Source organism: Capra hircus, chromosome 2, assembly GCF_001704415.2.
Source record: "Capra hircus breed San Clemente chromosome 2, ASM170441v1, whole genome shotgun sequence".
In the NCBI taxonomy this organism is placed as follows: domain Eukaryota; kingdom Metazoa; phylum Chordata; class Mammalia; order Artiodactyla; family Bovidae; genus Capra; species Capra hircus.
This window is the reverse complement of record NC_030809.1, coordinates 66,508,724-66,535,375: the sequence shown is the minus strand read 5'-3', so window position 1 is coordinate 66,535,375 and position 26,652 is coordinate 66,508,724. Positions and strand designations below refer to the sequence as shown.

Here is a 26,652-nt window from a genome sequence, read left to right as displayed (position 1 = left end):
TAATCAATGCATAAATGATTATTAATGATAATAATGATGACAGTTTACACTTAGTAAATGTGCACTATGAGTTGGATTATTCTACATCTTTTACATTTTAATCTTCACAACAGTGTTGTGAGATGGTACAACTTCTGTCCCCATTTTACAGATGCCATAAACTGAGGTGCAACAATTAAGTGTACTGACGGAAATCACGCAGTGAAGGGGAGGAACTAGCATTTGAAACCAGCCAGTCTGGCTTTAGAACTTATGCACCTCAGTGCCCTCTGAGGACTGAGACAATGACCACAGGAAGCACAGGGAGGCTGGGGTCAGGGACGGCTTCCGGGAAGCACTGGGAATGGGGTCTAGACAGAGGAGGGGCAGCGGGAGAATTGTAGGAGGAGCGGTGTCTCACTCAAGAAAATCTAGGGGTCAGGTAGGGGATGAGAGAACAGGTTTCCTGGACCTCAAGCTGTGGACTCTTTAAGAGGTCACCAGCCGCTTTGGCCGGCACGTTAGTATTGAAAAGGCAGTAGGTAAGAGCACAGGTTTTGATGTCACACAGACCTGGGTTCAGATTCTTTTTATGGCACTTTAGGAGCTGTGTGATCTTGGACAAATCACTGAGCCTCTCTGAACCTCAGCTTTTTGATCTGAAAAACAGGAATGAGTATCTTCCTCACAGAGTTGTTTAGCCTGACCAAAGGGCCTGGACACAGGAAAGGGTAGCACTATAAGATTTATATGCCTGCCCTGCTGCTGGCAATTAGAATCATGAATAGACACCGCTCCTCCTACACAAAAAAATACATGAATGAAGAGAAAACTTTGAGACACCTTTATGAAGTTATAGAACCCCATCTTGCCTTCCTGTTTTTTGTACTCCAGGCTTAGTACATAGCCAGCCTGTAATGTATACCACGCTCTCTCTCACTGCCAGCAGGCTGTTCACACCCATCTAGGGTGTCTCTCATCAGATGAGGATGCTCAGCCACCCCCCCCCCCCCATTTTAGAGTTATTAAAGCCCACGTTTGACCCCGGGGCCGTGATTTTCAATCACCCTTCACTTCTAGTCCCATGATGAGGAGTTGTCGCAGTTCCCCAACCTGCAGAGGCAGCAGATTGGGAACGCCAGGAGGGAGATGCAGGGATCAAAAGCAGCTGGTACACCCCTGCTGATCGGGTTGCTCAAGGACCAGAGCCTTGTTGTCCCATCCCTTTTGGGAGCCTGTCAGTGTCAGACAGAGGCAAAGTAGAGGGATACTTCCATATCTCAAATGTGCTTTCCCATTAGCCAAGCATTTCTTACCTTTTCTGTTTTGCTCTGGCGGCTAAATCCATATCTCCTGCAAGCCACAGAAGGGAGGAGCTCAATTATTAATCCAAAACAACAAAAGAAGTTGATCAAATGAATTTTAGTTGCACTTTTATATAAAAAGCACCAAAGAGAATTTTGGCTATTTGGTGACTAGAGAACATGTTTCAAGTGCCAAAACCACAAACATATTTCACTGTTTTTGAATAAAGGGCCCAGCATTCAATTTGCCACATAAATACTATCAATATAAATGGGAACTCTCCATGCAAAGCACAGCATTCTCTCAAAGTGTGATTACTACTGTTTGAATCGGGAACTGTACCGATCCATAGTTTAAGCTAGAAGCCTTAAAAATATCTGTATATGTGAATGTGTTTACTCAAGCTTAACATGCTCTCTAATGACTACTTTCATAACCTCACATCCAGCCCATTTTTTATTCTCAAACACAGCCCAAGCACAATGCCAAAAGTGTTGTATGCTCACTTCACGCAAGTTTAAATTCAAGGACACTCACAAATGCACTTTAAACTAGCTTATTTTCAGGTTCTAATTAATATCTTTTTTTTTTAAAGCAATACAAAAACCATTCGACCTAAAACAAAAGCCATAATGCAAAACACCCGAACTCACTTACCTTTAAATGGTTTATAAGGAAACAAAATCACACACAACCATTTAAGAAAAAACAAATTAAGGGACCCTGCTCTGCCCTCACTCACAGTTCACCCCACTTGCTGGGTTGTGTGCTGGCTTCTGCCCTTGTCTCAAGCCTCCACTTCCACTCTCCCTCCCAATCCCTTATTCAACCTCCTACTGGCCTTATACGCATCTGGCAAGGCAGGGAACAGAAGCCCCCCTGGTGGGCACTGTCACTAGGGCCTCCCTTCTATGGACCCAGCTAACAACCGCTGAGCCTCACCCCAGCAGCTCACCTCCCCTGCTCCTGGGCATCGGCGCCCTGAGCAGAGTTCTGCATATACCGTGCTGTTCTGTCTCCGGCTACCGTTCTGTCCACTCCTCACATCTCAGCTTTAAAGCCACCTTTTCCTCTGAAGCCCTCTCAGACTTCACTTTGGATGCTTTTGGTCATTTCCAAAAGTCAGTTCCAGTCAATCTGAAAATCTCAATCTAGGACCAGTGCTTTGCCACACATGTGATGAGTGTGAAGGGAAACACACACTTGGGCACAGGATTTCTCAGGACTGGGCTGACAAATCACAGGCTTAGTTTACAGTTGGGTCTAGTGTACAGAGTAGGTTGGGTAGTTGAAGGTCAGGGTTTAGATTCTTCACCCTGATGACAGCCAGCTCTGGACATGGGGGAAACTGCTTCACCTCTCTGAACTTATCTGTACCACCATACCTGTACCACTGACACGGGATTATAGACATGATCTCAAGCCCTGTTTAAACAGCTTCCATATGATTTCTATAAATTACCGCTAACGGTATAGGAGGGTTAGAAGGAGACACAAACTACAGGCTGTGTAGTTTGCGTTGGACACTAAACTACACCAGCGCTCTGCCCTGGCTGATCTATCCCTGCGCCTGTATGTGTTCCCCCTACTTTCTGATCAGCAATCATATCCAGCTGCCTGTTTGCATGTCTGCATCCTTCTCCAAGAAAATGCAGAAATCAAGAACCCAAATGTATCACCTGTCCTTGCAATAGGCTGTCTTATAACTGGAGAGACCAGAAGTCATTGCCAGGTACACTGTGCCCATCCACAGATCGACAGGCCCACAGTGCAGGAGATCAAAGTTCAATTCTGAGTGTCCACCCAAATCCTGTACAAGACCTTACGGCAGATTCTGTGAACTGGCTTAGTCATCTTTCTATACTGTACAGGCCAGAAAACCAACAGCTCTATTTTCCACATTCCCTTGTACCCAGAGTTCTGAATACTATTTAAGTTCCATCAATGAGATGTTATTGCCGGAGTTTTGAATGTGCAACAGTTAGAGCAGGAAACTGAGAGCATAAGGGGTTCACTGTGCTCATGGGGATCACAGCAGAAGTAACCTGATTCTGGGCCAGAAGCTGTGACAGTGGGTTTCTGATCTTGGAAAAAGCGGGTGGCTCTTTTGCCAGCAGCTGTGGTACCAGCTTCCCAGAACCACAGGCTACCTGCCAGCTTCTTGACCACAGAGGCAGCAGCAGCATCCTCGGCAGCCCAGATCTACTGTGATACTTGGGCAGTAACCCTGCTGAGTCCAGATCACATGCCTTAACTCTTCCCATCCACCCCTGTAATCAATCCCTTCTGCTGGACCTAGTGGGCGGGTGCTGAGTCCTGAACCAGGGACTCAAACCAGCTGACCAACAGAGGGTCTCTCCAAAGTTTCCCACTCCTTGAACTGTGCTTGCACCCTGGGTATTCTTTTGTTTCCCAAGCCTTCATTCTCTGGAGACCTTTAAGGGCAGAAGACATACCCTCAGACAGGCAGGCCTTATCAAAGATCCAGGAACTTTATGGATTTTCCAAATAAAGAAGTAAACAACTAAATATGAGTAAATTCAATTCCCAGGTCCAAGCTACTTCTCCTTAAACACAGAAGCTGAGGAAGACTTTTCTGACCACCCCAAACTAGGCTTCTGTGCCTGTCCACCTGTATGCTCTCACTGTTTCCTCCTCTAACTCCTGCACTTTCAAAACTCCAGAAAATGTGTCTCAAGGGCAGAACCTAAATAGTATTAACAACTCTAGGTGCAAGGGAATATGGAAAATAGAGTTGCTTGTTTTCTGGCCTGCACAGTATAGAAAGGATGCTGGATGTTGACTAAGTAAAGTCTTGTACAGGATTTGGGTAGACATGTGCTTCTGTGTTGACACCAAAAAAGCACCTGCACTCACCCCACAGGGTACAACTATTCTGTATCATATGCACTCTGTCTGTTGAGCCCTGGAGGGGAGGAAATCTTCTCCACTCACTTTTTTTCTCTATACTTTTAAAGTTGAGGTTTAATTCATACAACATAAAATTCACCATTTTAAAATGCATATTTCAGCAGTTTTTAGTATATACACAACTTTGTGTAACCACTGCTGCGCCACACATATAACTTTAGTATTCACCTACCCAAGTTATTCCAAACATATTCAAACATACTCAAATAACTAAAGCGTGTATTTAAAAATTTAACTTCATTATTAAGATTCTGTTTCTAAGCCACACTAGTCACACTGTAAGTGTTCAACAGTCACAGGTGGCTAGTGACCACTACATTGGACATCATCATTCTAGAAAACAAACATTCTAGTCTTCTTCCCTGGGGCACATTGAGACAGATATCAAATTATCTGGAACCCAGAACAAATCAGGGACATAAAAAGCCCTGAATACTGAAGACAATGGATTCCGTTCTTTGTTCATTCAATGAACATTTACTTAACACCTTCTGTGAACATGTCATGGGCCTTCAGAAGGGACACAGGTTAGGAGAGATATGTTACATGCACTTAAAATGCACTTCCTCACACTGGCAGTTTCACAGTGTGGTTAGGTGTGTAAGTTAGCTCCTAAAAGTTTACTGAACCCATAATATAATTGAAATATTATAAAGACACAATTGTGTTTCAGTCTAAAATCAAAACTATGAGTCGTTTTTTTCCAACAACATAGTATTTAAAGAAATATACCTAAACGTGTTTTTAACAAGACATACAGTCCTTAAGGCCCTCAGCACAGTTGTCCAGGTTCAAAATCTACCCTTGAGCAACTGAAAGTCAAAAAAGGGAGGAGAAACTGAGATGCTGGTCTCAAAGCCAGATGTTTTGTGGACCTAGGCTGAGTGACCTTTAACTGCAAAGAGGATACACTGTTTTCAGACCTTCTTACTTAACAGTCAAAATATTTTCCCTCTCATCAAGAGGAGAAGTGAAGAGGAAAACAAGCACTGACAACAAATGAGGGATTTAGAGTCCTGGGGAGGGGGGCAACTAAGGGATGCCACAATGGTGAGGGAGAGGCTGGGAGGAGCAGAGTGAGTCCCAGAACCAGCAGGGGGCCAGCCCTGCTTGATGAGGAAGGGAAGCAAAGAGGGTAAGGCTTCTCTTAAATGGGCTGGAGGGAGGCCTAGAACTGGGGGGGATGAGAACACAGGGACAAGGAAACTGAAAAGAGAGGCTCAGGATAGGATTCTCATTTGAATCCAAAAGCTCATATTTATGAGCATCTGAGAACCAAAATCTGCTGCTGCTAAGGATAATGAAGATGATGGTGGTGGTGGTGAAGATGCTGCTGCTGCTGATGACGTGGTGGTGGCAGTGATAGCATCTAATAGTTGACATTTACTGTTTTCTACATGGAACAGACTGTCAAAGTCCCTCATAAAGACACTGTTATATGACCCTCATCTAATGGGAAAGATCTCCATGCAGTGGAGAGCACTGACTAGAACCCTACGAGTCAAACAGCCAGATAGGAGGATAGGGGCCTTCCCAAGGGAGGGGAATAAATGAACCACTTCTCTGGGCTGTAAGTTTCATCCACTTTGCTCTGTCAGTTGTAATAACTCTTTAGTTGTTCAGTCTCAGAGCAAACAAAAAAGACTGGGCCTGTCTTCCTACGACCAAGAACCAAATTCTCACCAGAGGCTCAAACAACATTTTTAGATAATGATGATGACATGCTTTTGGAGTCCAACAGACCTGAGCTCAAGTCCCAGTTTGAGGCTCTTACTAGTTAACAGTTGACCTTGGGCAGGTTACTTTTTAACCTCTGTGAATGCTGTCTTCATCATTCTCAAAAAGGGGAATGAACTGAATAAACCACCAGAATTCCCCACCTTCACAAATTCACCCTCCCCTTATCAGAAAAGCTTAAAAAAAAAAAAAAAAAGAAAGAAAGAAGAAAAATAACCCATCTCCTAAAAAACAACAACAAAAAAAGCCTTCACCAAGCAGCTACCCCAGGCTTAGAAACCAGGAGCCAGCATGACCCCACCAACAAGAACTAAGGTGAGTACTGAGACACATATTGAATATTGGAAAAAATGAAGGTATGAACCATACAAACTAACAAAAACACATTTCCCTGAGTTGCTTTTGGCCCTAGGACATGTGAGACTCGCAGAGGCTGTCTCCCCAGCTCTGGCTCCTGTGGACCAGCACAGCCTTGTCTGCCCTCTTGCAGCTGGGGGTGGCTAGAAAGCCCCCATCACAGTGTCCAGTTGCACAAGGTCCCACACCTCAAAGGACCCCACACTTGGTTGTTGTTGCTATCATGAAATTCTTAATGGTTAATCATTACTTATAACTCTTAACATGGGACCCTGCATTTTCATTTTATATTGGCCCCTGCAAATTATGGAGCTGGTCTGGAGGTGCCTGATTCAGGAGTTCAATTCACAGCAGCAAATGGTGAGCATGGGGCAGCCCTCACATCTAGATAAGGGCCAGAAATAACTTCCTTTTAATGAAACAGACTAGCTTTCATTCTTAAGAGCCAGCATTACTCTCTCAAAAACAAACAAAAAGTGGCAATTGCAATTCCATTTGAGAGATGGAATTAGTAAGGCAATTAAACCTTAATTTCCTGCTGGTTCTCTCCAGCATCCTAGAGGGAGAAGCCACAGATGCTCACTCGGAGACACTAGCGGCAGTGCCCTTAGCTCCAGCCCCCCGGTGAGGGCTGGGTTATGAGCAGAGCAACACACAGCAACCACTCAGATGAGAGGGGAGGAAAGCACCAGGAGACATACTCACATCAAGGAATCAGTGACCCTAAGTAGAAAATGCAGGACATAAAGGAAGGTTAATACTCAGAGTCAAGCAAAAAAAAAAATTCAGCGAGGAAAGGCACTTCTGTGTGTTTAAATGAAAACTGAGGCCAGAAGAATTTTTTTTTTAAATTAGAGATATTTTTAAGAAGTGACAAAACAACTTCTAAATTCTTCATTTTTCTGGTCAGGACAATTCACAGGAAACCAAAACTAGTATCTAACACAAAGTGAAGCTGCTTTAACTGAGGTTTCCCTGAAGATGTTTACAAATGGCAGGGACAAGGAGGGCAGCCCACCCAAGCCTCCATGAACACCCCCACATGCCTTGACTCCCCGAGGAGGGCAGAGCTGGGTTGAAGGAGGAACTTCAGAGATCAGGCTTCTACCACCGTAAGGGAAGCTACCCACAGAAACTGGACTCATTTAACACCGGAGGGAAAAGTACTCGGTGTCGGAAATCTCGGGCCCAAAATTGTAAACTTGACCAGGTGAAAACCAACCAAGTTCATCCCAATGAAGTGATTTAAATCAGCTTTTCTTTTCAACAGTTTTATCAAATAGACACTTATAGACAGGGCCCCCTTCGTTACCGGCCATATTCCAAAAGCGTGGCATGGATCCGTGACTCTTCATCTAGCAGCTCCTCTGCTCCCTGCTGGCGTTTGTATTTCCGACGAGGTTTGTAAGCATCCTAAGAAGTGGATGAGGTGGAGAATTACCGAGGGTGAAGAGGCGGGTCTGGCCTGTCATGGGCGGGCCTTGCTCCCCGTGGTGGTGGTTGTACAGCTCCCCTGCAGGTAAACAGCCAGCTGGGGTGGCTGCCTTCAAGGCGTCTGCACTTTATTTTATGTTGTAGCAAATACTTCCACCCAAGCCACTATTGTCAACTTTGTTTCATCTTGGCTGGGGCTTTTTCTATCCTACGACGCTTTAATATTTCATGCCGTCAAATTCATCAATCATCTTTTTTCCTAACTCAGGGACTGGTTTATATGTTACTTTTATAGATTATATTTAGCCTTTTAATCTATTTAGAATTTCTTCTGGTATAGTGAAACGTTGGTATGTATAGATATATTTTTCTCTGAATGGAAAACTAAGAATCCCAACATCATAAATTTAATAGTCTATCCTTTTCTTGATTTAAAATGGCAAACATATATACACATAAAACATGTACCAATATTATCCTCTGCACTTCTTGTTTAATGAGTATCCTGTATCCATTGTTCTTTTTCAAATTTCCTGGACATTCTTACACATTTTCTCTTCCAAATGAATTGCAGTATCAGCTTGTCAAGTTCATTATGAACAACTGTTGAGCTTGGATTAGAATCACACCAAATTTATAGATAACTTTGGGAAGATCCGACATCTGTATATTACTGAATCTTGCCTTGAAAAGCAAGATTTATCTCTATTTAAATCTGTTTCATCCCTTAATAAAATTTTCCAGAAAGAAATACAAAATTTTCACAGTCCCTACATATACAGACCTTTCTACCATCCAGAGACATAAAACTGCAACAATCACCGACATAGATGTTAACCTAGTATACTTTTAAAAAAAAAATTCTTTCATGGCAAAAGAAATCTCAAATTCTTAAACTCTTATACCAAAAAAGGAAAGTTGATATAAATCCTTCAGAGATATATCTATTTTTACAGAAGTGTTTGAGGTTTATCCTCAAAAAAAAAAAAAAAACCACATAAAACACAAAATGCATTATAAACTTCCAATGATTTTTAAATTATTAGAGTATTATTTAGTTATAAATATAGAAATAAATATAGATCCACCTTGTGTAGGACACATACTGAAACTGCACAAATATATATTTTCTAAACAAAGTATATGGCATGTAGTAGGTGCTCAATTAATTTAGGTCGTCACCCTGAGATGACCTGGTTTACCATTCTACCCCAAATATACGTCCTTCTTGACTGCCAACTGGCATCAAATAATACCTTAATAATATTTGTTCAGGGCTCTAGGTACAAGTAGGCAGCTGTTTGTGCAAGGCATTTCAGTTTGCTCCTGGATCTTTTCTTTCCCACTGGCAGAGTTTGCTTGGTGGCTCAGATGGTAAAGACTCTGCCTGCAATGTGGGAGATCCAGGTTTGATCCCTGGGTCAGGAAGATTCCCTGGGGAAGGTAATGGCAACCCACTTCAGTATTCTAGTCTGGGAAACCTCATGGACAGAGGAGCCTGGTGGGCTACAGTCCATGGGGTCACAAACAGTTGGACATGACTGAAGCGACTCAGCACATACAGGAACGTCGCTCAGTCATGTCTGACTTTTTGCGGCACCATGGACTGTAGCCTACAAGGCTCCTCTGTCCATGGGGTTTTCCAGGCAATAGTACTGGAGTGGATTGCCATTTCCTTCTCCAGCGGATCTTCCTGACCCAGGGATCGAACCCGGGTCTCCCGCATTGTAGACAGACGCTTTACGTCTGAGCCGCCAGGGAAGTCCCAGCACATACACATACACAAAATCTCCACTTGGACATCAGCAGGACAAGCGCTACTATCTGGTTTCTCCAGACCGTGGTATTTTTAGGCTAATCAAAATTGTTCCCCTCTTGATAATTCTGGTTAACTTTATTATCATCTCACTTTTTATTAAGAAAAGTTTCAAGCATACAGAAAAACATCCTTTCTGTAACATCTATAATTTCAACTATTTTGTAAAAAAGAAATGAAACAGGTTCTGGGATGATCCTGGAGGGTTGTTATAACTCGCTGCCACAAGTGTTCCTGTTTGCTGCTGGTGCTTACATGAACATGAATAGGAAGCTATAAATAACAAATCAGATTTATGGGGAAATGAAAACCATAATAAACTGGTATGACATCAGTTACTGTGCACGATTTAATTTCCATGGAGCTCTACTATTTACAGCAGCACTATATAATTGAGCTTAACTGCTACCTTCCTTAGTTACCATTCATAGAATCAATGACCCAGACAGGAAGTTGGGCTCTTCTAAAAAAGGACTGGCTCCAAATCAATAGCATACTTGAAACCAACAGCACAAGGACCTTTTATTCAGCCAAACAATGACAACGTTGGCCTTTGTGCAATTATTCCTTACACTTTAAAGCACCTCATACACATCTCACTTTTTGCATTTTATAACTATACTGTGGGCAGAAGCATGGTAGATGCTATTACCTCCACCTTGCTACTAAAGCAGCAGAGAACAAATAATTTGTCCAGGATTTCTCGAATAGGTACCCAGGTTGCTAGTCCCAAGGTTTCCTACTATACTAACTTGCCTCAGCCACTAGTCACTTCAGCTGAGCCATCTCACGAGACCATATAATGTGAAGTGGCCACATGGATCATTACAATGGTCTGCTTGAGTAAAGGACCTATATGTTCCCAGGCCAAGTATAAAGAACTATTACTAAGTCACCCTTTAAAGAAATGAGTCAGGAACACTGATGTCTAGTCCTGTCTCTGTCATTAACAAGCTGTATGACCCTGGGACCCAGTTTCCCTCAATGGACCTTTTTCCATACCTGCACAATGAGGGGTGGACTAACAGATTTTGAAGGAGACTCCTAGTCTCTCATTCTTTGTGTTCTTTTAACCCTGAAAAGATGAGTTGGTAGCATAATTCCATGAGTAATTTAAAGCCAGAGGTTATTTTTTAACTATTCTTTCTAAAAAACATGACATCAACTTCTCTTTGGCCATTCAGTTCAGTTCAGTTCAGTTGCTCAATCGTGTCTGACTCTTTGCGACCCCATGAATTGCAGCATGCCAGGCCTCCCTGTCCATCACCAACTCCCGGAGTTCACTCAGACTCACGTCCATCGAGTCCGTGATGCAATCCAGCCATCTCATCCTGGGTCGTCCCCTTCTCCTGCCCCCAATCCCTCCCAGCATCAGGGTCTTTTCCAATGAGTCAATTCTTCGCATGAGGTGGCCAAAGTACTAGAGTTTCAGCTTTAGCATCATTCCTTCCAAAGAACACCCAGGACTGATCTCCTTTAGAATGGACTGGTTGGATCTCCTTGCAGTCCAAGGGACTCTCAAGAGTCTTCTCCAACACCACAGTTCAAAAGCATCAATTCTTCGGTGCTCAGCTTGGTAGTAATAGTAATTGTTATCACTTATTGAAAGTGTGGTATGTGTCAGGCATATACTGCTCTATATGCGCTACCCACTTGACCTTCACATCCATGAGGGCAGTTATCTTTGTCTTATGTATACAGATGATGGAACAGGCACAGAGGTTAGACAGCTTGCCCATGGTTACAAATGCAATAAATGAAAGAGAAGACTTCAGAACTGAGACTCTCAAGCACCTGCATGATGTGTCCTACCTCAACTGTGATCACCCTTCCTGCTGGGCCCTGATCATCTGCTCAGCATATGGCAAAGGAAACATGAGTGTTGTTGGGGTTCAAAAGTTAAGGTGACCCCTCTGTAAAGCAGAGACTTGCGTACAGTGAGTGGCCCAGCTCTCCACTTCGCAGGACTGGCTACAAGTCAGGTTCACCCATCAGAGCCATTCCTCTGGGTCACATTCCAAATGGCAGGGAAGGGGTGGGAAGAGTTCAGCTGTGTCTGCAACAACGCCCCAGTCACTGCCCCTCAGCTACGGCAGGCGACCCCTTCATGAAATAACCAGTGGGCAGCAAGACAGCCACCGACAGCCACTGCCCTCCAGAGCTCCAGGGGGCCGGACCACACCATACTCTGCAGGAAGCACATCTCATTTTCCCAGAGCTCACCTGGCAGCCCAAAACTGACTCTAACAGATAACTCCGCCCACCAGTCGCTGAACAAACACTGCCTTCCACCCAAAGGGGCTCCGCTGATGTCCCCACCAGCAAGCACAGGGCCCTAAAACATCTCCTAAGAAACAATTATTCTGAGACAAACAGGTTTGTCTTCATTTTCACATTAATAAAACCACCACTACCACCACCACAAAAACGAAGCCCCTGGGAACTGAGTGGAGGGAATGATGAGATGGATGGATGGCAGTCATGTCTGTGGGTAGCTAAGTTAGCTGGGGAGGAAGGTTTTCTCCAGACATCCCCTAAATCTTGTTCGTTCGCTATTCTCTCTTACAAGAGCTCTGCTGTGTGGGTCTGTGGTCTGCTGTGAGGTTTAGCGTAAGTCCCACTTCAGACCCCCTTCAAACTGTATCAAATAGCTTAACTTGGTGGGTAAGAAAGAGGCTGCTGTTTTGCACACATGAGCCAAGATGGCTTCTGTATATTGACTCCTAGGTTTATTTCTTCACAGCATGCTGAGACCCACTGCTCAAAACCCTCCAACTCTTTACACACCCAATTATTCACAAGATGCCCCACTAAGCAGAGTTTTAGCCGTTTACAGCCTGTCCACACTGCATGCTCTGCAAAACTCCCCTATCATTTCTGAACCACAGATAGGAGAAGCCCAAGACTATAAAAACTCCAGACTGCAGCTGCCCTCAAATATCTCTAACCCACCAGGGGCTTCCTGCCCCAGCCCTGCCCTGGGTTCCCTTGCTTTCTTTCCTCCCCTTCTGGACTGTGGCCCCCGTGCCTGGGCCTCAGGATGGCTGCACACTGTAAGAGCCTCCCCACCCTGCAGGCAAACCTCTTAAAGCATTGCCTAAATAGAGCCTGAGGTGCTACTGACCCTGACCCATCACATCTTTCCCCCTGATGAGCCCCAAAGTCCCCTGCATCCCTTACAGCTGCAGTGTCCCTACTTTCAGCCCACACTCTAGAATGCAGCTGGGCACACAGTGAATGCCTAGTTATTAATGCTATTACTGAATGAACATATGGAGTCAGACAGACAGGGTTTAATCCTTGCCCCTTTGCTATCTGTCTGGTTTGGGGCAAATTAACCCCTGAGGTTTACCATCTGTGAAACAGGTATATGGAGAGAGACAGAAGGATTAGTCAATCTATCTGTTTAACATATCTGACACAAGGAGATCCAGCCAGTCCATCCTAAAGGAGATCAGTCCTGGGTGTTCACTGGAAGGACTGATGCTGAAGCTGAAACTCCAATACTTTGGCCACTTGATGCGAAGAGCTAACTCACTTAAGAAGACCCTGATGCTGGGAAAGATTGAGGGCAGGAGGAGAAGGGGAAGACAGAGGGTGAGATGGTTGGATGGCATCACCGACTCGATGGACATGGTTTGGGTGAACTCCGGGAGTTGGTGATGGACAGGGAGGCCTGCAGTGCTGCGGTTCATGGGGTCGCAGAGTCTGGCATGACTGAGTGACTGAACTGAACTGACACACATTAAGGGTTAAGATATACATACATGTGTGTTTTTGCTGCTATTAATAAAATGTACCAATACATATTTTTTCTTATGTTGCCATATGTACATTTTACGTCCTAGGTGGAAAGGCCCTCCTCATGGTGTTTCCCATGGAAAAGCACAGTGGAGTTTTAAATTATATAGTCTTTTAGGGGACCGATAAGAACTCTTTTTTTTTTTTTTTAAATTTTGTCCCCTCTGGTCTCATATAAAATTCTAAACATTACCAAAAAATGCTCAACAAATCATAACTAAACATATTTTGGGGGGCTCTGGATAAAATTTCACAGATGCTCTTTACTAAAGGCTGAGACAGAGCAAAAGACCTCACTGCACAGGTCCCAGGTACTTCATGAATGTGTAAGGCTGACAGCTCAGAAAAGGAGGAAGTAATCTGTAAAATAGCACATAAGATGAGACACATAAGCAATTATGATGCTGAAGTGGAAGGGGTAAGGGGAGGACTGTCCTGGGTGGCAACAGTTTCATTTTTTCATATCCTTTGAAAATACCACCTCCCATCAAGCAGGCTTTCTACAAACCAGTCAGTTATTCTATAAAACGGGGATATGACGAAGTCAAGAAAAGAATACATTTCAAAGGCGAAGCAGAAGTACTGGGAATAACCCCTAGGAGGAAGTAAAATGAGGCCAAGACAAAAAGAGCTCAGAAGTTAAAAGTTCACACAACAACCTTTCTGCCAGGCAATCTGGCAAGAGGTCCTACAGACTGGGGCATAACCTCTGAACCAATTTCACTTCAAGGAAATGTAACCCAAGCAAATAATTAAAGATGAAAAAAAGTTAGCTATGGGGATGCCCTACATAATAGCCAGAAAAAAAAAAAAACACAACCCCAAACCAAAGAACAAAACAAAACCCCAAAAAACAAACTAAGCTAGTTAAATTAGTACCACACAATGTGTAATGTTCAACCACTAAAAATGCTGCGGGGGCTTATTTACTGGCATGGAAATATAACTTTGATTATATTCTTGAGCAAAACAAGCACACAATAAAACAGAATATACAGTACCGTGCTATTTTTTTATAATCTCTAATTCTCTATATTAATATCCATAACTCTTATATTTCCTACTTGGAATATCAGTGGTTATCCCTGGCTGGTGGTACCAAGGGTGATTTAGTCTTTGTACTCTTTCTCCATTTCCTAATTTTTCCTTATTATTACTGCAGCACTAGTATATAAGAAAAACAATATTTTGTAAAATTAAAAATCATGCACCAAAAAATACAGATGAGCCACACAACCAAGGACAAGGGCAGAAAATTGGAACAGTCCTACAAAGATGGATAAAGACAAGAATAAGCTAAAAATTTTTGAAAAAATTAAAACATTTAATATTTATTTTTGAAAGGATGTTATATCTAAGCACGAGTAAAGTCTGCTTGTTGAGGCACAATGAAACATGTTAATAGATGGGAAAAAAGGCAACATAACACAACCATCTCCACTTGGCATCCATTCTCCAGCTAGACAAACGGTCTTCAGTGGGGCAGGCACAGCAGATGCCCTCGTAAGGGCAGCGCACCCAGCCACTCTGCATGCATTTGACTCTCTGGGACCCTGATGACTACTATCGCAAGGTCCTGAAATCAGTCAGGAACATTACTGCAGACTTAGTGTCAGGGATACGTGAGAAATAAGACACCAGGTGAAGAGTGAGAAAACTAGAGAAGCACCAGCACCTGTTGTGTCTGAGGAGTCAGATGGAAAATCAAAACCTGGCTGCCTCTTCTCAGCTCTGCAACTGTGCAGGGATTTTACTAGCTTTTCTCAGTTTCAACTTCTTATAAAATGGAAAAATAACACATAAGTCCTTGAGTGTTGATGAGAACTAAATGAGATAATGTTTGTAAACCTAATTATATGCCAAGCACAAAGGAGGCATTCAATCAGTACACGGTAGCTGCATTCATCTTTTATAAAAGGCTGGCTCTAGAAACCTGCCACCATATGTTAAACTGAATTATAATCTTTAATTTATCATTCAGAATTTAAATTTGGGATTCTACAGAATAGACTGGCCTATAAGAGGCAGGTAAGAAACAGTGATGAGCCATGTGGAGGGCAGAACTGGGGAGGAGAAGAAAACATCCTTCAGAACCTGACACTTGCAAAGAACCACACCCTGGTAATGTAGGAAAGACTTCATTCCTTTTCCGTTTCCCTGGTGGCTCAGACAATAAAGAATCTAACTGCAATGCAGGACACCTGGGTTCCATCCCTGGGTTGGGAAGATTCCCTGGAGAAAGGCATGGCACCCCACTCTAATATTCTTGCCTGGAGAATCCCATGCACAGAGGAGCCTGGTAGGCTACAGTCCATGGGATTGCAACGAGGTGGACACGACTGAGCAACTTTCACACTTCACACTCATTTCTTTTACAAGGGGAGGGACTCTCTGTGAGGAGAGTGACTAGAAACAAAACCCAGCAAGCTGTTCTATGTCTTACAGGGGTCACAAGAAGATAACTGGGATGCACACTTGACTGTCTGACAAGTTCCTGGGACTCTCATTCCAAGGCTGCAAGGAAGCATGTGTAGAGCTGTGGGTGAGCAGGAAGGAAATTAATGGCAACAGGGTTCAATTAAGAAACCTAAGAAGGCAGCATCTGGAAGTAAGAAGTACTTTCAGTAGACAAAGAAGAATATAAACAAACAAAACCCAAAGGCCACCTCTGGCCATCCATAAAAATTCTTTATCATTACAACAGCAATGTAACACCAGATGGTCAATAGAGAAAACAGACTGATTATATTCCTTCCAGCCAAAGATGGAGAAGCTCTACATAGTCATCAAAAACAAAACCAGAAGCTGATTGTGGCTCAGATCATGAACTCCTGATTGCCAAATTCAGACTTAAATTGAAGTAGCAAAAACCACTAGACCATTCAGGTATGACCTAAACCAAACCCCTTATGATTATACACTGAACGTGACAAAAAGATTCAAGGGATTAGATCTGACAGACAGAGTGCCTGAAGAACTATGGACAGAGGTTCATGACATTGCACAGGAGGCAGGTATCAAGAAAAAGAAATGCAAAAACAAATGGTTCTCTGAGTAGGCCTTACAAATAGCTTTGAAAAAAAGAAGAGAAGAGAAAAGCAAAGGAGAAAAGGAAAGATAAATGCATTTGAATGCAGAGCTCCAAAGAATAGCAAGGAGAGATAAGAAAGCCTTCCTCAGTGATCAATGCAAAGAAACAGAGGAAAACAAGAGAATGGGAACCACTGGAAATCTCTTCAAGAAAATTAGAGATACCAAGAGAACATCTCATGAAAAGCTGGGCACAATAAATGATAGAAATGGTATGGACCTAACAGAAGCTAAAGATATTAAGAAGAGGTGGCAAGTATACACAGAAGAACTACACAGAAAAGATCTTCATGACCCAGATAACCATGATGGTGTGATCACTCACCTAGAGCCAGACATCCTGGAATGCGAAGTCAAGTGGGCCTTAGGAAGCATCATTACGAACAAAGCTAGTGAAGGTGACAGAATTCCAGTTGAGCTATTTCAAATCCTAAAAGATGATGCTGTGAAGGTGCTGCACTCAATATGCCAGCAAATTTGGAAAACTCAGCACTGGCCACAGGACTGGAACAGGTCAGTTTTCATTTCAATCCCAAAGAAAAGCAATGCCAAAGAATGTTCAAACTATTGCACAATTGCACTCATCTCACACACTAGCAAAGTAATGCTCAAAATTCTCCACGCCAGGCTTCAATAGTACATGAACTGAGAACTTGAAGATGTTCAAGCTGGATTTAGAAAAGGCAGAGGATCCTGAGATCAAATTGCCAACATCTGTTGGATCACTGAAAAAGCAAGAGAGTTCCAGAAAAATATCTACTTCTGCTTTGACTACACCAAAGTCTTTGACTGTGTGGATCACAACAAACTGTGGATAATTCTTAAAGAATTAAAGATTTTAACATTTAAAAAAAAATAAATAAATTCAAATGTAGTGGCTTAAAAAAAAAAAAAAGAAATGGGAGTACCAGACCACCTTACCTGCCTCCTGAAAAATCTCTATGCAGGTGAAGAAGCAACAGTTAGAACTGGACATGGAACAACTGACTGGTTCCAAATCGGGAAAGGAGTATGTCAAGGCTGTATATTGTCACCCTGCTTATTTAACTTCTATGCAGAGTACATCGTGAGAAATGCTGGCCTGGATGAAGCACAAGCTGGAATCAAGATTGCTGGGGAAAATATCAATAACCTCAGATATGGAGATGACACCACCCTTATGGCAGAAAGTGAAGACCTAAAGAGCCTCTTGATGAAAGTGAAAGAGGAGAGTGAAAAAGTTGGCTTAAAACCCAACATTCAGAAAACTAAGATCATGGCATCTGGTCCCATCACGTCATGGCAAATAGATGGGGAAACAGTGGCAGACTTTATTTTTTGGGGCTCCAAAATCACTGCAGATGGTGACTGTAGCCATGAAATTAAAAGACACTTGTTCCTTGGAAGAAAAGCTATGACTAACCTAGACAGCATATTAAAAAGCAGAGACATTACTTTGCCAACAAAGGTCCGTCTAGTCAAAGCTATGGTTTTTCTAGTAGTCATGTACAGATGTGAGAGTTGAGCATCGAAGAATTGATGCTTCTGAACTGTGGTGCTGGAGAAGACTCTTGAGAATCCCTTGGACAGCAAGGAGATCCAACTAGTCCATCCTAAAGGAAATCAGTCCTGAATATTCTTTGGAAGAACTGATGCTGAAGCTCCAATACTTTGGCCATGTGATGTGAAGAACTGACTCATTTGAAAAGACCCTGATGGTGGGAAAGTTTGAAGGCAGGAGGAGAAGGGGATGACAGAGGATGAGATGGTTGGATGGCATCATCGATTCAACGGACATGAGTTTGAGTAAGCTCCACGAGTTGGTGATGGACAGAGAAGCCTGGCGTGCTGCAGTCCATGGGGTTGCAAACAGCTGGACACGACTGAGCGACTGAACTGAACTGAACAACAGTAAATGTACTGGCAGTCAACTGAGGAGTAAGTTCACACATTTCAAAAAGGAAATAAACTAAGCAATTTGAACTATTAATCAAAGAAGACCTCCAATTTTTTCTCCATTTTCCTGTATCTTGATTTTTCAAAGAGGTGCAGACAGCATTTTATCTAGCATTTTATTGCATCCTGGCTCTGTCATCACCAATGTGACCTTGGTCAACCTAAATAACCAATCTGTGCCTTAGTTTCGTCCACTGTCAAAAAAAAAAAAAAATACTATTACTTCATAGGGCTGTTGTGAGGATTAGATAAGCTACATACAAATGTTTAGAACAACGTTTGGACACTACATATTTGTCATTATCTCCTCAAATTCCTTTAAGAATTTAAGTCACGTTGCTAAGCAGAAGACAATTTTCTTTAAAAACTCCATTACAAATGAAAAGAGGAAATAATATGTCTCCAGAGGACTGAAATATTTAATAGGTAAAGGGATATCAGGCCCAGCTTCATTGACAGGATAATCAACAGCTACACTGGCCTTTTTATTCTTGGTGACACAGTCAAAAAATGTAATGTTTCTCACTCTCTCTTAAGGGCTCCAAGTGAGACTTACACATGAGGATATTCAATAAACATTAACTGTTTTTGCCTTTTTTTTTTTTTTTTTTTACCTTTTGGGCTTCCCTGGTGGCTCAGTGCTAAAGAACCTGCTCGCAAACCCAGGAGATGTGGATTTGATCCCTGCGCCAGGAAGGTCACCTGGGGAAAGAAATCGCAACCCCTGCCAGCATTCTTGTCTGGAAAAATCTGAGGGACAGAGGAGCCTGGTGGGCTACAATCCATGGGGTTGCAAAGAGTCAGACATGACTTAGCAACTAAAGAACAAATTTTTCATTTTACTGTTTTTGAAAAGGTGATAAGAGATATAGTATAAAATTCAAATAGGACAGAGTTTATGGGGAAAAGAGAATTTCCCTTCCTCTCCTGCTCCTGGCTCCCCAGCTCTCTGTATCTGAGGTAACACTGTCATCTAATTCTCAGTTCTTTCCAGAAATGAAGCATCACTTAAAACAAGGGAAAGCAATAGCCCAAACAACTGGTTATTATTTGTCATGAAAATGCAATCAGGAGAAATCTTTAACAGCATACGATGCTCTACCGGTGAGGAGGGAAAAAACTATAAATTTATATTCAAAGTATAATTCTAATTCCTATAAAAATACACATTAAAAACACGGAAGAAATATGTCCAAAAGTGGCTGTTTCTGTATCGTTAGATTAAGGCTGACCTTTTTTCCTCTGATTGATCAACTTTTCAAAGAAAACTTTAAAGATGTTCTAAACTCAACATCTATTTCACAACAAGGAAAAAAAAATTACTCTACTGTTTTATCATATATTCTTATTATTAACACTTAATACTGCCACCAAATCTGAAAACCACATCCAGCTTCAGAATGTAACTTAAAGGTTTTCCATACCTCACATTTCCCAAATGGAATTGTGGGAAGATACAAATTATAACCATAAGCTGACAAGACTTTTAAATGAGCATTTCATGTCTTTCATCCTCAAGCTACTGTTACTCTTTTCAGAGTAATCACCTGGGAAGATTACATATTTATTCTTAAAGCTAAAAAAAAGGGGGGGGGCAAAATAATTCAATACATTATTTTCTAAAGAAAGAGAACTACACCTAGGCATTGAGGCTTCATTTTCATGTAGGAAGGGTCGGGGGGTGAGGAGTGGGTGGCGCTGACTAGGTTCTGCTGGGCTCTGGCCCTGAGTGTTTAGAGAAGGCCCAAAGCTCTCCTCTGGCCCTTGAGCTGGGTAACTGCGCATGTGGATACAGACCCTGTGGTTGAGGCACGCTGCACACGGGACAAAGGTCATCTCGGAGTTTCCCACACAAAGCTCAGAAGCTGCCTTTCCAAAGCCACCAAGGCAGTGATAACCTCTGCATCAGTTTTAGCTCGTCATTTGTTCTCTGGAGCTATGTGAAGTTTGAAGTTTATAGTCACCACTGGCACAAATGGGGAAGGGCTCTGAGTCTGGAAACTAAGGAGAACACAGGGCAGCGGCTGTGGCACCTTCTACCCTGAACGCCGGCATTAGATACTGGGCACGCACAGCAGGCAGCACCTCCCTCACACATTGAGGTCAGCTGCTGGGCAAGCCCCACAGACAGAAACCTCAGGGAGTGCTGGTAGGGGGGCGGTGGGGGCAGAGGCTTCTGCGATTTGAATCAAAGGGCTACTTGGAAGCTATGACCCTATGATCTTCCCTGACAGGAGAACTCGGGCAGGGAACTCACAGAGAGGTCAACAACTGTCCTGATGGCCTTTTCTTTCCTCTTGATGAAGTCATCATCCTGCAAGACAAGAATACACAGGGATGAAACAAATCCTGTGTAAAGACGGAAACTCAATTAGACTGCTCAGCAATCCGTCTTATAAACTGACTTCTCATTACAACTTTGTCTGAAAAAGTCTCCATTTTCTAACAAATTGGAATACACTGAGCGTGAAAAAAGTAAGGGCCTCTGTTAAGGGCTCCAAAACAGATCCCAACAGCTGGTAAGAAAAAAGGGGACCACAGAGTGTAGAGGCGAAGACAAGTGTTCTCAGTCCAGATCTTCTGAGTTCTGAGACCTCAGCAAGTTACCTCACCTCTAAGCCTCAGCTTCTCCAGGGGCAGGAGCGATCATAAGGATCAAGAAGCAGAAGGCATGTAGTGCTCTGGGACTGGAAAGTAGCAGGTATCTGACAGAAATCAGCAGTTACTGTTGCTGTCATTATCACTCAACTGCTACTACAGGTGTGTCATCCTAAGCAGAGAGTCTCTTGAAAAGCTTCATACAATTATACAGAAATATGCTCGTGTTCTTGTAATTTAATAAAAGGTCTGGATCAAGTACCAAAATTGAGAGAAAAGGACAAAATTATAGAGCTTGGCACTCAGTGCCCATTCAAAGAGCGCAATTCAAATGAACCAGGAGGTCCAGTTTCAGTGCTGACCAGGTGGACGCAGAGATGCCATACAGTTGGGTAGGAGCACAGGGGAGCCTGAGCTTACTCTGCTTCTTCCAGGCGGTCCCTAACCGTGCACTCAGGTTCTCAGCTGGACAAGGAAAGAGCAGAACACTGACCTCAGGTAGACTGTAGGTTTTCTGGAACTGGGATATGGAGTAGGAGCGGATGTAGTCACCCATCTCTTCTTTTGTTTCTATAGCTCGCTTCACCAGCCACTGGGGAAGAAAGTGCAGAAATGTGAGCTAATGGGGATGAAACATGGCGAAGTAAAGGGTAAAGACCAACTCAGTGATGGCATAGGTCCTGAACCTGAATCACATAACATGAAGTAACCAGGTGACAAGCAACCATCAATACACACTGCCCTGCAGGGAAATCAGCCGCTGGTCATCTGGATGCTGAGATCAGGTGGACTGGAGCTGACAGCCTCAGAGAAACCTTTGAGCCTTGCTCCAGGTGCCCAGGCCTCAGTTTCCTTCTCTGCTAAAGTGGAGGGCAGAGTATCATTTCCTTTCACCTCACAGAGCGACTGCAGGAGCAAATGAAACACAAGTACCAGATGGCTCTGTAAATACTGGAGCCCAGCACAAACACAGCTGCTCCCCAAAGCTTCCTGCGTCTAACGGCAGACCTTAATGGAACTCTCTCCAACTTGTGCTGCTTGTGCCACAGACCAGAGGACGGAAAGAGAACCAGTGAGAATACCTAGCGTAACCCTTGTCTGATAGGTGAAAAAATCCCTTGGATATTCAGATTTGAGACCACGTGTACCAAGGACAAGCCTCAGACCTCAGATGTAGCTTAGCACTCACAGCATTCATACAACACTGTAAGGCAATGGGCACTGACCGCGGTTTACAGAAATAGCTCAGAGAGACGACATTAATCCGTCTAGTGATCCATAGCCAGCAGCTGCTGGCCACAACCCGGAGGGTCCACCACCAGGACATGGCATGTCTGGGCTTCATGCAATGTTTCCCAGATCTACAGAGCTGACATGTGCAAGAAGCCACTCCTCATGTCTGCTGACTTACACCTCCAGGGAGCTGAAACATTTCCCTGCACACACCCACACCCCACAACCTGTGGAAGGCCCAGCCACTCTGAGTGTGAGAATGCAAAGTACAAAGACAACCTTTACTTTTTCTCCTGACTCTGCACTCATTCCCATTATTACTGAAGACCTTTGTGGAGGTGTGCCATGCTCTCTTCAGGGAGCTACAACATTTCAGGGGAAGTTTCTATACAGCTGTTGTGCTGCCTCAGAAGGCACAGCTGCACACAGCACAGGGCTCCTGCTCAGGAATGGCAGGAAACTCAAGTGCAGGAAACTCAAGTAAAGGAAATGCCAGGAAGCAGTTTGCCCACAAAAGCAGTTCAGTTCAGTCGCTCAGTCATGTCTCTTTGCAACCCCATGAACTGCAGCACGCCAGGCCTCCCTGTCCATCACCAACTCCCGGAGTTCACTCAGACTCATGTCCATTGAGTCCGTGATGCCATCCAGCCATCTCATCCTCTGTCGTCCCCTTCTCCTTATGCCTTCAGTCTTTGCAAGCAGCAGGGTCTTTTCCAATGAGTCAGTTCGTTGCATCAAGCGCCCAAAGAATTGGAGTTTCAGCTTTAACATCAGTCCTTTCAAAGAACACCCAGGACCGATCTCCTTTAGAATGAACTGGTTGGATCTCCTTGAAGTCCAAGGGACTCTAAAGAGTCTTCTCCAACACCACAGTTCAAAAGCATCAACTCTTCAGTGCTCAGCTTTCTTCACAGTCCAACTCTCACATCCATATATGACCATGGGAAAAACCATAGTCTTGACTAGACGGATCTTTGTTGGCAAAGTAATGTCTCTGCTTTTGAATATACTATCTAGGTTGGTCATAACTTTTCTTCCAAGGAGTAAGTGTCTTTTAATTTCATGGCTGAAGTCACTATCTGCAGTGAGTCTGGAGCCCAAAGAAATAAAGTCTGACACTGTTTCCACTGTTTCCCCATCTGTTTCCCATGAAGTGATGGGACCGGATGCCATGATCTTCGTTTTCTGAATGTTGAGCTTTAAGCCAACTTTTTCACTCTCCACTTTCACTTTCATCAACAGGCTCTTTAGTTCCTCTTCACTTTCTGCCATAAGGGTGGTATCATCTGCATATCTGAGGTTATTGATATTTCTCCCGGCAATCTTGATTCCAGCTTGTGCTTCTTCCAGCCCAGCATTTCTCATGATGTACTCTGCATATAAGTTAAATAAGCAGGGTGACAATATACAGCCTTGATATACTCCTTTTCCTATTTGGAACCAGTCTGTTGTTCCATGTCCAGTTCTAACTGTTGCTTCCTGACCTGCATACAGGTTTCTCAAGAGACAGGTCAGGTGGTCTGGTATTCCCATCTCTTTCAGAATTTTCCACAGTTTCTTGTGATGCACACAGTCAAAGGCTTTGGCATAGTCAATAAAGCAGAAATAGATGTATTTTTGGAACTCTCTTGCTTTTTCAATGATCCAGCGGATGTTGGCAATTTGATCTCTGGTTCCTCTGCCTTTTCTAAAACCAGCTTGAACACCTGGAAGTTCACTGTTGACATATTGCTGAAGCCTGGCTTAGAGAATTTTGAGCATTACTTTACTAGCATGTGAGGTGAGTGCAATTGTGCGGTAGTTTGAGCATTCTTTGGCATTACCTTTCTTTGGGATTGGAATGAAAACTGACCTGTTCCAGTCCTGTGGCCACTGCTGAGTTTTCCAAATTTGCTGGCATATTGAGTGCAGCACTTTCACTGCATCATCTTTCAGGATTTGAAATAGCTCAACTGAAATTCCATCACCTCCACTAGCTTTGTTCATAGTGATGCTTTCTAAGGCCCACTTGACTTCACATTCCAGGATGTCTGGCTCTAGGTGAGTGATCACACCATCCTGATTATCCGGGTCATGAAGATCTTTCTGTACAGTTCTTCTGTGTATTCTTGCCACCTCTTCTTAATATTTTCTGCTTCTGTTAGGTCCATATGATTTCTGTCCTTTATCGAGCCCATCTTTGCATGAAATGTTCCCTTGGTATCTCTAATTTTCTTGAAGAGATCTCTAGTCTTTCCCATTCTGTTGTTTTTCTCTATTTCTTTGCACTGATTGCTGAGGAAGGCTTTCTTATCTCTCCTTGCTATTCTTTGGAACTCTGCATTCCTATGCTTATACCTTTCCTTCTCTCCTTTGCTTTTCGCTTCTCTTCTTTTCACAGCTATTTGTAAGGCCTCCACAGACAGCCATTTTGCTTTTTTGCATTTCTTTTTCTTGGGGATGGTCTTGATCCCTGTCTCCTGTACAACGTCAGGAACCTCTGTCCATAGTTCATCAGGCACTCTATCAGATCTAATTCCCTTAAATCTATTTCTCACTTCCACTGTATATTCATAAGGGATTTGATTTAGGTCATACCTGAATGGTCTAGTGGTTTTCCCTACTTAAAGCAGTGGCCAGAAGTAACTCTAGGAGTACTCTTTTGTTGCTAGAATCTTCCATCTGTTTCTATCACTCCACTCCATCCCAACTCCAGACAGTAACCTCAGGCACTGACTAAAATCCAGAGGTACAGGGGCTGAGGATCAGATGACATTTGGGGCTACTCCAGCCCCTCACCCACACCCCAGCATGGACCCTGTACATCTCAGGAGGCTGACTCCTGCTCAACTCAGTTTCACTCTGCTTTCTTTCCCACCTAGAGATCCACTTTCTGGCCTTCATAGTTGTTGCCTTTTCAAATCTGCCTCTGTTAATTAGATCTACACTGAGTTATTACTTGGCTGGATCCTGGAGAACGTGCTCTGATGAGGAGGCAAAGCCCACTGATTCACAGGATTCCCTTAGAGACACCATGGCTCTGTTTCAGAGTTCCCAACCTGAAGAGCTGAGGAGGGAGCCTCTAGGAGAGCCAAGCTCTGCCGCAGGGCCCTAGCCTTCAAGAAAAATATCTACCTTCACAGGATTCACATGCCTCATGTAGGAGAAAAACATGTGACCTGGAACACGTGACCATTTCCACTGTCCCGCTGCATTCAGAGTCACCACAGCTGTGCCAAACGGCAAGAACTAGGGTGGTGGACCTCAGACCCACACAAGAAAGCTGTTCAGCAGGTCCCAGCGAGTGGTCTACAATTGTTCTCTCACTGGTGTCTAACAAAACAGGAAACAAAACCACAGGCATGTGGTGAGTTTCTCACAGTGCTAAATGTATTCATTTGGAAAGACTGTTCTTTATTCTCAGAGTGAGGGTTAAATGGCCCTTCTTTCAAGAAATGATAGAAAATGCAAAATAACTGTTACTTCTAACAATGTCCTTGCCTGCCAAAATACAGGTGGCAACCACAGATCAACCTCCATTTTTGCTTTAAAATTTTGCAGGTCCACAAAATTAAGAAGGCTGGTAACCATTAGCTGAGGCTCTCATGTCCAGCGAGGAAGCCCTCAGGCATTCCATTCAGAACACAGACCATCAGACACTCAGGATACCCAAACCAGCTGTAGAAAATCACCTTCACACTCTTCTCATATGTGGGCTATCATTTTGGTCCTCCAGCTTCTAGCACAGGACTGAGTAAAGTCTAGTCACAAGAAATTCAGGTTGAGGCGGAAAAGGCAACAACTTCACAATATGATAGCGTTGGAGGTTTCGGTAAGAATTTCCACAAGGTCCCTACTTCCTATTTTCACAAAAGGATGGGGGTACCATCCTCTAACGAACATACACATCAAATCCTGAGTTAAAGTACTAGCCTCAAATGTACAAATTTCATTTAGAAATTTCATAGTTAATTTGAAGTCTAGTTCAGGGGAAGATTCCCAGCAGCAGTAACTACCACAGAAACAACTACGTAATCCTTAGAAAGCACTGACTGAGACACACCAGCCCTTCAGCCATGTGCTTTACACACAATAACTTATTCAACCTTCATTCTATCAGGTAGCTGCTATTGTTATTTTCCACTTAACAGGTAAGAAGTGAAGACATCTGCCCAAGATCAGACAGCTGGAAAGTGGCAGAGTCAGGATTTGAACCCAGAGAGTCTCCAGAGTCCAGGATCTTAACCGCTACACTACATAACTTTCACAGAATCAATGAACTTCTCTAGCAGGGGCTGGGTGGCTGCACGGTGGTGGAGGGGGAAAGTTCAGGCTTAAGGACAAGGAAAATTTAGAGGAATCTGCCTCTCCACTCACTAGTTTTCTGTCAGTAAGCCAATTGATTATCCACTATGAGTCGCACTTTTCTCAAATGTAAGACTGGGATTACAACAGAT

The 26,652-nt window shown here is 43.4% G+C and overlaps 1 protein-coding gene across 2 annotated transcripts in view; it reads right to left on the bottom strand.

Moving 5' to 3' along the window:
• CCDC93 (coiled-coil domain containing 93) overlaps positions 1-26,652 on the bottom strand; it is a 107,914-nt gene that overhangs the window by 65,201 nt on the left and 16,061 nt on the right. Inside the window, exons 5-9 of one of the 2 annotated variants that reach the window (XM_018061956.1) lie at positions 21,477-21,575; positions 20,643-20,699; positions 7,622-7,722; positions 7,015-7,032; positions 1,296-1,332 (exon numbers count right to left, since the gene is read on the bottom strand). In XM_018061956.1, the coding sequence (XP_017917445.1) occupies positions 1,296-1,332; positions 7,015-7,032; positions 7,622-7,722; positions 20,643-20,699; positions 21,477-21,575 (312 nt within the window). The remainder of the gene's footprint in view (positions 1-1,295; positions 1,333-7,014; positions 7,033-7,621; positions 7,723-20,642; positions 20,700-21,476; positions 21,576-26,652) is intronic. The other variant, XM_018061965.1, reaches the window with a different exon arrangement.